Source organism: Dipodomys ordii, unplaced genomic scaffold (genome assembly GCF_000151885.1).
Source record: "Dipodomys ordii isolate 6190 unplaced genomic scaffold, Dord_2.0 Scaffold76, whole genome shotgun sequence".
NCBI lineage: Eukaryota > Metazoa > Chordata > Mammalia > Rodentia > Heteromyidae > Dipodomys > Dipodomys ordii.
This window is the reverse complement of record NW_012267292.1, coordinates 1,837,514-1,848,498: the sequence shown is the minus strand read 5'-3', so window position 1 is coordinate 1,848,498 and position 10,985 is coordinate 1,837,514. Positions and strand designations below refer to the sequence as shown.

General features: G+C 46.1%; 1 protein-coding gene across 6 annotated transcripts in view; it reads right to left on the bottom strand.

Moving 5' to 3' along the window:
* Positions 1-5,811: 5,811 nt before the first annotated feature.
* The window catches only part of Cobl (cordon-bleu WH2 repeat protein), a 188,617-nt gene continuing 183,443 nt past the window's right edge, over positions 5,812-10,985 (bottom strand). For all 6 annotated transcript variants that reach the window (XM_013024460.1, XM_013024464.1, XM_013024462.1 and 3 more), the window contains one exon: positions 5,812-6,987. In XM_013024460.1, the coding sequence (XP_012879914.1) occupies positions 6,970-6,987 (18 nt within the window). In that variant the 3' untranslated portion in view covers positions 5,812-6,969. The remainder of the gene's footprint in view (positions 6,988-10,985) is intronic.

Sequence of the window (10,985 nt, the reverse complement as noted above, 5' to 3'; positions counted from 1 at the left end):
AAAGTGTCTGAATGATTATTTTCTCTCTTTTAAGTGTGAGAAGGGAAGGCACATTTCCTCTGTTGTCATTATGTTGGAGGAGAAAGGAAACTGGAAACTTCCAACCAGTATAAAGAAAGATGGAACCCTGTTGTTCTTGGGAATATTACAATTTTACATTAAATTCATGTATTGCTGGTGTTAACTCAAGGTCATCGTCTGGACCCAATGCTTTGCTGCTCTCCTGATGACGTGCTGAGATTTTGCATTTGTCCTTCCAGAAACTGCATCTTTCATTGCTCTTTGCTTTGGGATGCTGATCAGAATGGACTTAGGAGCTGGCCATTATAAATGACATGCACAATTTGCCTTATGGACTTTGATTGCACCTGAACAATGGGAAACACTGGACATTTCTTATCTAGCCAAGTTATGGCTTGGCAGTGACCACTCTTCTATCTCTGAGGTCCATCTCCTGTCTAGTAGATCTGAAGAATGCAGATTCCCTGCCAACATGCTACTTGTCCCTTACCTTCCCCTTTTTTCCAAGGCCTGGTTGTCAGCTCTGGGTTTGTAACACTGCCCCCTGCTGGTTTCCTTGAACCTTGCGCTTGCCTTGTTGAGTAACATCAGGAAACCTGTTGTCAGAAGCAGGAGGTTGTGGAGGTCATGGGAATCAGGAATACTTGGGCATAATAAGTCCACAAAAAGCTGTCTCTCTTACCTGGAGAGGTTTACAAAGTACATCCACCCAGTTTCTACTCATCCTCCTGTAGCCCCAGTACATAGCCAGGACCTGAGCAACTCTCAAGGCCCTGGTCCTGCCTCTGACCATCAGGGAAATGTGATTCAAAGCCACAATGACCATTCTAACTGTTAAGAGTGGCTATCATTAAAAAGAACAAAGATATCAAGTGTTGGAGAGCACGTTGGTGGGAAAATAAATTCAAACAGCCATTATGGAAACCAATGAGGAGGTACTTCAGAAAACTATGATCTAAGCTGTCCTACTGCTGAGTACATGGCCCAAGGAAATGAAACCAGTATATCAAAGAAACAAACTGCATTTCCATAGTTATTGCAGCATGGTTAACAATAGCCAAGATATAGAATCATCCAAGGTGTCCATCAACAGATGGATAGACATGATGTGGCACACATACACAATAGGGTACTATTCAGCCACAAAAACAATGAAATGTTATTTCTAGCAACATGGATGGAACTGGAGGACATTATGTTAAGTGAAATAGGTACAGAAAGAACCATATAATCCCAGTTATATGTAGAAGCAAAATGAATTTTGATTTCATAGAAGTACAGAGGATATTGGTTACTGGAGGTGGGGGAGGGAAGGTGGGGAAGAAGGCAAAATTGAGGGTGAGTAATGGGCACCAAAATCCAGTGAGAGAGGAGTCGTCAGTTCTAGTGTTCTCTGGCACAGAAGGGAGAGTAGAGTGTCTAACCATTTACTATTTATCTTATAAATATCTGGAAGAGATGACTTTTTTTGTTTTTGTTTTTGTCACTTGTGGGGTCTGAACTTGGGGCCTGGGTGCTGTCCCTGAGCTCTTTTTGCTCAAGGGTAGCACTCTATAGCACTCTACCACTGGATTCCACAGTGCCATTTCTGGCTTTTTTTGGTAGCTCATTAGAGATAAGTCACATGAACTTTCTTGGCTGGGCTTAGATCCTCAGATCTCAGCTTCCTAAGTAGCTAGGATTATAGGCATGAGCCACCAACGTCTAGCATGATGACTGTTTTTTGATACTGACTTCATTCAAGCTGGAGGAGGTTTTTTTTTTCTTCTTTAACAGTGAATCCTGATAATGTATTACCTGGGGATTGAATGACTATGTAGGCAGGTTGTTTACAGAGTGCATTTTATTTCCTTTGAAGATACCAATGATGTGCATACAGATGTCACTGTCCACATCATTGGACCTAGTCTTGTGCTTTCCAACTTTGACCAACCATGTCACCAGATGGATCCTTTCAAGAAAGTAGATGGACCATTTCTGTGTTCCTTCCATACTGGCCATCCAGGTGCTCATCTACTGTAGATGTCATCTACATGGCTTTCCTTGAATATCTTGATACTCAAGGAAAAGCATGTTGTGGTTGGAAGTCAATGCAGTCCCAATTCAAAAGATGTTTGAAAAGTTGGGTACCAGTACTATTAAGATTAACGTTTGTAATGCCAGTTCTCTGATAGGAGGCTTTTGGGACGTGATATCTGGGATTCAGAAACTGTGGAGCTTGGCGGAAGGCCGGAATGTCTTGGTCTGTGTAAGTCAATTCTTCATTGGCCTTGGATTGCAGAAGGGATGAAAAGAAGGGCAAAGCAAATCAGAGGCATAGGTGAGAAGCAGCCCCTGCCAGCTGCCCCATTTGTCCTGGGATGGTCAAGGATGCCACTGGGGCTAGGAAAATCCTCAGGAAAAATAAGAGCCATGGAACCCTTGTGAACATCAGTGAGCAGCCCCTCTCCTTTTGGTCCTGTCCTGCTCCAGCATTGATGGCAAAATGCCATCACCCCCTGCCTTCCCCTTACATCACAAGTAGGGACTCAAGTTCCAGGAGATGGGCTCATCTGCTGTAGGACACACACAGTGTGTGATGACAATGTCATTTTTAGGACAGAGCCTTCCTTACTGCCAAGTGACTCTCCCCATTGCCCCTGGTGGCAGGAGATGGCTGAGATCATGACAACATAGGGTAGTCACCCAATGGCTTCACTGTGCATGGGCCCTAACCTGTGCCACAGAGCAAAGTGTCCATCTGCTACATAGTAGCAGCTTTGACAGGCCACGGCTGAGTGGAGACACTAACCAGAGCCAGGGATTTGTCACTGGCTTCAGTGTGCCTTGTCCCAGCCCTTTCTTTTCTCTTCCAGCTCTGCCCCAGACTGCACACGGAGGCAGCCAGGTATCAGAGGATGAGTCCCAGGGAACCAGCAGTGGGGTGGCATCTAGGACAAAGAGTGTTGCTCCCCAGAGATGCTGCATACCTGGGCTTGGGGACTAAGGGGACACTGTAGTCACTCCCAGGATGGATAATCGCACATTTCCACCTTGCCTCACGTTCCTCCAAGTCTCAACACAGACAGTGGTCTATCATTTGAGTCTGTAGCACTAATGATGTGGGTTTTTATTTGAAAAGAATGGGCTCCAGTCTGATCTGGGCTAACTATTGCCACCTGCACTTACTTACAGGAGACTCAATTGGGAACAGGGCCAAACCACTGAGAAACCACTCCTGTACAGGTGCCGAGCCAGTTAATTGCTTCTTGATCCTTCCACTTGGAGCATATTTGCATTTCCACTGAAACACTTGGAGCCTCTGACTTGGGAAGGTCTCCATGGCAGAATCAACCTGGATACACAGTCTTTGCCCTTGGCTCCCCAGAACCCACCTTGAATAGTGCTAGCCTATTCTTAGCTTCTGGACACTTCCAGGCATTGTTTCATCTGTCTGCTTAGATACTTTGTCCTTCTCATCTGCTGAGCAGGACTCACTCTTTATGCTCAACTACTTCTGACCCAGTCCCTCCTCTAAGAAGATTCCTGTCTTTCTCCCTGTATCTCTCCTCTCCTGGGATGTGTGTCCCAACTCACTGTGACAGCATTAGCCTGTGGACCTTTTCCTCGTGGGCTGACAGGAAGAGACTCAGCTACCACAGAGCCTGGCTCAGAGAAGTTCTTTTCATGCTGCTAGAAGATGGGAAGAAGGGAGAAAGGGAAGAAAACAAGGAGAGAAAAGTGGAAGAAAGGAGGGATGAAGATAAGGAGGAAGAGACAAAAGAGAAAGGAAGAAAGGGAAGGGGGAAGAGAGAGTGAGGTTGGAAGGGGAGAGAAAGGAGGCACAGGGAGGAAGTGTAAAAAGGGAAAGGAAATAGGCATACCTTGTTATTTTTAATGTACTATGTGATTTTTGGTTTCTTTTGTATGTTCTTCCCCCATGGTATAACTCCTGTTGTCACTGTATTTGATTCTGGTGTCCTGCATCTTGTATATACATTTTTCTAATTTGGGGAGGGGAAGGGAAATAACATAATGCTGGAACAAGGATACAGGTTGACCCGTTGTAACAATAAGATGTACAAGACACTGTTGAAAACAAACTTTACAACTTGGGGGAGAGATGAGGGGGAGGGAGGACTTGGGGAGGTGGGGAGAGAAGGGATAGTAGGGGAAAAACAAAGGAGGGGGTAACAATGCCAGGTAGGAAATGGACTCATTACCTTACTCATGTCACTTTAACCACTTTGTACAGTATCTTTACAATAAAAATTGAAAAATGAGCATTATAAAAAAAGAAATGGGCATACCTGAATTAGGATTCAACAGCCTCCATCTGAGGGACTGACATACTTTCAGCAGGCCTGGTGAGGACATGGAGTGAAGCCTAGACATATACCTAGACTTGTGGGACTCTCCTTCCTGTCTGCCCTTACCTCCCTGCCACATGGACATCTGTCCCACCAGTATCCCTTGGCTGCATTATTACTGCTGCCCAAATCAGGTCTCATTGTCCCCTGTATGGGCCTTTTAAATCTTCTCTTCCTGGCTCCTGGTAGTCAGTCCAGGATATCCCTCAACCAGTAGAGACAGCACGTTCATGGCAACAATAATAAATACAAAAAAATTCTCAAGAAAAAAAGAAGCGTGAATGGGTCTTCACTGCAATAAAGCACTTTGTCTAGGGAACACATAGGGATCAGTTGGGACCTCTGAGCCCATGTGTCCTTGAGCAAATGCTTTGAGAGTCCAACAACCATTCAAGTAGCTGCCCAGGCAGCAGCCAAACTGCAGAGCTTCTCTGGCCCTAGAAACATCTGTGTGGCTTAGAGCCAGGAGGCTTGGAGGAGCCCAAGAGAAGCTCCTTGTTCCTCTAGTTCGCCCATTGCTCCACCCAGGAGGAAGCTGCTGATGGGGTCGGATTCCAGAGTACCACCTGGGCCCCTTGCATGTGCAGTGACAATCCTGTGCACAAAGAGGCTATGGGCATCTCCTCAGGATGAAGATGATGTGGGCTGTGCCCAGGGATCTGAACCAAGAAAAGATAATGGAGTCAATGACCCCTAAAGGAGTCATGGGGTAAGGGATTTTGCTGTACCTTGGATGCTGGCATTTTTCCTCCCTTTTACTCTCTTGTGTGTGTGTGTGTGTGTGTGTGTGAAGAGAGTGTGTGTGTGAGAGAGAGAGAGAGAGAAAGAGAAAGAGAGAGAGAGAGAGAGAGAGAGAGAGGAAGGGAGAGGGAGAGATGGATGTCATAACTGTAGTGAAGTACAGTAGTTTGGTTTCTGGAATGTTCCTAAGGGCTTGATATGGAGCTTCTGGCACTGTTGAGAGGTAGTGGCAAACGTCAGGAGGAAGTTAGGTGATGGGGCATGTCTTTAAGGGGGTGTTGGGGACCCCAGGCCTTCTACTCTCTTTGCCTACTGGCCTTCAGGAGGGGTGCAGCTCCTCCACCATGCACTTACGATGTCACCACAGGCCCAGAGCAGCACAGCTAAAGACCACAGACTGAAACCTCTGAATCATGAGCTAAAATGCACCAGAACCCCAAGTGTTATTAGCTCAATGAGTCAATGAGTCCCTCCTTTCCATAAACTTCACACAACAGTTCTACGACTCAATCTTCCTTTATTTGTGGCACTAAAAGAAACAGTAGACAGCAGTGACCAAGAGAAAATGGCTGGGAGCTCTTGCCTCATGGAGTAAACTCAGCAATGGTAACCAGACGAAATTCCCAGTCTACCTAATGTCTAGGTTGAAAGAGCTGGGAAACAGTTGAGTGAATCCATCGTTTTTTTTTTTTTTCTTCTTCTTCACTGAGGTAACACTTTTATTTTATAAATTCTTCATTTCCAGTGGTTTCTCTTGGAATTTCCCCCATATAACAGAAGGTTGTAGAGGCCTAAGAAAACCTACTGCACTGGTTAAGCTTTCTCATGAATACAGAGCACCTGTACTACAGGAAGACTGTCACAGAACACAGGGGCCACCCTCAACGTGAGGAAGCTTGTGGTCAAATGGGAAGTGCGAAACACCAAAGGGCATCTCTGATCCACGCTCTGTAATGTACAGACGGCCCAGCAACCTGTTCCCCAGCACTCTTCAAGGTTCACAATGCTCCCAGCAGAGTTTCTGGGCTCAGTACACAGGGGTGGCCTGATGTACTTCATAGCCTTCTGGGGAACAGCTGTCCAAGTATCCCCCCTCCAGTGTCTGGGTCTCTGCCACCAGCACCTTGGGAGGACTCAGAACTGTTATTGTCCACATGATCAAACAGGCTGGGTGTACTGTCTGGCAATAGTTGATTTTTAAATGCTTAGCTGGTCAGAGTGTAGTCTAGGACCTTCTGTGCAGTAATAGCCTCAAACAGTTGAGGAATAAGAATCTAGTTGATTCTGTACAATTATCAAATATTAACAGGAAAAAAAGAATCTAATAGATTTATTATTCAACAAAGGTCATCTCTGCAGAAGTGTTTTACCACTCTTATCCCCAGAGCACAGAACATCCTGTAATGGACCATGTTCTGTCTGTTTCTGTTGACTTATGCTTCCCCCTAGAACTTAAAGATTATTAACAAATGATTTTAACCATCTCTACATGAGCCAAATCTCAAAAGTCCAAAATCAAGCTAAGACATGGTTCTTTACTTGGTGCCCAGCAACTAAGTATGAGTGCCGGGCTCCAGCCTTTGCATCCCCTTAATCTGCCAACAAGCATAGTTTATTGGCAATTCCAAATAATTAGAGGCAAATCACGTTTTCTTGGCACACAAACTGTATAGCATCATAGCCCCTACCCTCCCTTCCAACCATGACACAGGAACACCAAAAATCCACTGGGAGTACTTTGGCCTGGAGACGAGAGGGACACCGTATCTTGATGTTTCTGGCCATGCAGGACCTTTGAGCGATGATTCTGGATGTCCTACAGATGAGTTCCTGCAGTCATCTGACTGATGTCTGTGGGTCACACGAGCAGGGGTACCTGCAGTGAACACAGATGCGGTTAGTTATTCCGTCTTTGCACACAGTGGAGGCTGCAGGTGGTCAGGCAAAAAAGTTCCATGTAAGTGGGCAGCAAGGTGAAGTGGACAGATCAGAGACCAAACAAATAAAGCAGGTTATCATGAGCTCTTGGGGATAGGTTCACGAGTGTTTGCTGTATAGTTATTTCAACCTTTCAGTACCTTTGACATTTTTCATAACAAAATGATATGAATAATCTTTCATACAACCACCACTGCCACTTAAATGGAGCTTGATACACCAATTTTATAAGAAGAGGAAGCCAGAGCAGGTTTCGTGCCTAGCAGATCCCGTGGCTGGCTTTGAGGAAAGTTGTTCCAGGGTTTCAAGCAAGGCTGTGTGGGCGAGTGAAGAGGATGGATTTGCATTGTTTCCAGAGGATGCCTCAGGCCGTATTTCACAACCATCTCAGCACCAGCATTTGGTTGAGCTTGCTGTGCCAGGCCAAGCTTCCTGTGATGGGAGCAATTCCCTGAGATAACTGACAACTGAGAACAGGTGGGCCTTGGCCTATAGTTTGAGAAGCTTCCATGGCTGCGTGGCCCCATGGCTTTGGGACTGTGGGAATACATTGTGACAGCAGCTTGTGGCCCAGAACATGTTTACTTTATGGTGGGGAAGCAGAAAAGGGACAGAAGGGGCTAGGGTCCTACTGCTCCCTTCAAGGGCACACACCCTTTTTGACCCGGTTAACTTCTCACGACGCCTCATCTCATAAAGTTCCACTTTCCAATGACATCATGAGCTGAGGACCATGCCTGTGCGGATACTCCAATTGCTAATTATCCAGTGAACTGGGTTTTGTGAATCCAACATGGAGGTTTGCCGAGGGGGCGGCAAGGTGAGTGAGTGTCCATGGCTCCCGGGACGCCAGCAGGCTTACCATTCTTTCTGAAGAAATCATTCCACCTTGCCAGGGCAAGTTTTTTAAGCACACAGGGATAAGTGGAAGAGCAGGCCAGTGAGGGGCATTCCAGGGCAAACCAGTGAGGAAGGAGGGGCAGATCAGCTTCTGTTCACACAGGCTTTAGCTATGCTTGGCCTGGCCTGGCCTGGCCACCTGGGTGTCAGCTTTGCAGGATGCCTGTGCTGTGACATGTGAATTAGTGGCCATTTGGAGACCTGCAGGGCACATTCACCATCACTCAACAGCAATGTGATGGTGGAATTCATACTGGAAAAGCTCTCAGTAAATTAAAAAAAATGTTTCAGAGGAGAAATAATTATTCCTGACATTTGGTATGACAAGGGAAGTTACAGGACAGCAGAGAAAAGATCTAGATAGGTAAGAATCACAAAAGAAAAGCTTAAGAGCTACAGCTAACCACCAGTGAAGCTTAAGTCTACATTCAGGACCTACAAAGCCTAGGATATGCCACACACTGGTGAGTGATACCATGTAACTCTGACATTACAGATGGCTCTGCTGCCGGCAGGGACCAGCTTTGGCCTGTGGCAACCACACAGGGCTGCAAGGAGGGAAGGAGGCAGGGCCTGTGCAAGAGGAGACCATATGGGTACTTTTTATAGCATGGAAGTGTTGTGAGGAAGTTTCCCTGGCCTCCTTATAAGGCTCAAGCTTCCTAAACAATTTTCTTGTTTTTTTTTTTAATTGTGCAAAAAGAAAACCAGTGACAGATTATGACTTGCAAATGAAAGCTACCCCAGAAAGCTACAAAACGATTCATGTTGTAGTTTGCTTCCTTGCCACCAAAGAGAACAGTCTTTATGTGGAGAAAGGTAAAATGCTGATACAAGGAGAAGGTAAAGAAATGGGTTGGCGCTCAAATGAAGCTCTCTAGCTGACATTTCCCCCAGCTTCGGCTGGTAGAGCCTGGGCAAAAAAGGTTTATAGAGGGAGCCAGCCATGCAGCCACTAGCTAGCTATGGAGGATGCAAATAGGGACAGAAATGAAAGACCGGAGAGGCAGAAATTCTTACTTTCCAAACTTGCTTTGGTAAGTGGAAACTCCTTTATAAAACTACTTAAAGACAATAAAGATATATTTAAAAATAAAAGGAGAGAAGTGAAGCTGTGGTTCAAGTGGTAGAACACTAGGCTAGCCTTGAGCAAAAAAGCTCAGGGATAGCACCCAGACCCTGAGTTCAAGCCCTAGAAGCAATGGAAGTGGTAGTGCATGCGCGTGCACGCACACACACACATTAATTATTAAAAAAGTGGGTGATTCCAGCTTGAAGTGGATTCTTGGCAAAATATTTAAGTGATTATGAAATAAATGAGTTATGAGCACACTGACAACAAGTCATAGTAGGAGGATGCATGGCATGCAATAAATGAAGCCTCCCTACTCCTTCCAAAGAACATCCCCTCAGTGCCAATTCATGACATGACAGAACTCACAGAGCCCAGGTTTCGGAAGGAGAGACACACAGTCAGTAACAACTTGAGCAGTTCTCAGGGAAATTAGAGCTGTGACCTGAATTCTAAAGGGAAAAGCATGTGGTGCTGAAGGGGGCAAAGTTGGGGGGTGGAGGTGGTAAATCCAATCTGGGCACTCAAGGAGCCTCTGAGAGAGTGGGGATTAATCTTCATGGTCCTCAATGAGTGGGAACTGACTGGAAAAGTATAGGGTATTACATTTGTGAAACCCTGAGTATGGTCCCCACTTTTGGGGGTCTCACAAACAGGCAGAGATGACAGGCAACTTGGGAGAGCTGTCAGAAGGACCCTGTGCAAAAATTTCTAAAGAGAGCATTGAGCCCCTGTACCTCGAAGCCATTCCAGTTTAACACAGAAGCTAGCAGAGGCTTACATAATGAGCACCCCAAAGTCAATGTGATGCAACTGGTTCATGAGTTGGCTCTGTCCAGGCATAAATCACTGTTCCCTAGTCCTGGGAACTCAGAGTTCTCTTAGGCTTACCAGAAGGGAGGTTTGTTGTTGTCTCTCCTTCCTGGCTTGGGGCCTCCTCATGGTGTCACATGTCTAGTCATTTCTCACAGGGCTGGGTTAAGGCCAAGGTGCATGAGACACATGTGTCTGCATCCGTAACACCTGAGTGGGAAAGTGGGCACCTGTGTGCGAGAGAACAGCTTGGCCTGGCTCCAATGGGTGCTTAAGATGGCCAGCAACTGAGCAGATATCTGGGCACAGTGGTGGCACTGACCTGGGTGAGGCCAAGACAAGGAGGTCATTTTGAATATCTGTATCCCATCTATCAAATAAAAGCCATAGCTTTTGCTTCTAAAGCGATGAGGAGAAGGGGTTTGTCCTGCTGCCTATCCGACAGAAAAGAACATGCAGGAAAAAGGGGATAAGATTTTTACACCAAGTCCCCCTCCCCCTCTCTCTCATATAAGCTTGAAATCGGGGCCTAGCACTGATGCTCGGCTTTTCTTTTTTCCGCTCAAGAATGGTGCTTTCCACTTGAACCCCACTCCACTTCTAGCTTTTTGCTGGTTAACTGGAGATAAGAGTCTCTTGGATTTGTCTGCCAGGGCTGACTTCAAACTTCAGTTATCAGATTTCAGCCTCCTGAGTAATGAGGATACAGGTGTGAGCCACTGGCACCCAGTTATCATTTGCTTTGAAAGGTTCCCAAGACCAGTAACAAACCCTGTACCTTCCCTTTGTCTCTCTAGATGCTACACGGATGCTTCATTCACCTTTCCTGGTCCTCCCCTAGTGCCTGGGCCCTGGCAGGCTCTCTGCAAAGGTATACGAAATGATACACATTTCACAGATAAACATGGATGCCGAGGGCACCTCTAGGTGTGTATTCCAGGCCCACTCAAATAGTGTATTTAACACTTATTTTTGGTTTGTTTGTTTGGACATGGTGAACGCAGAACTATGAGAAATCAGGGGGAGGGGGCTGGGTGTGTATGGGACACTGTCTTCAGGAGAGTAACGTCCCATGATGCAGCTGGAGCTGGCCTCAGCAGAGCTGTTTGTGGGGCTGGAGGGAAACCAAGTAGCTGGAGACTTTCTTTTTT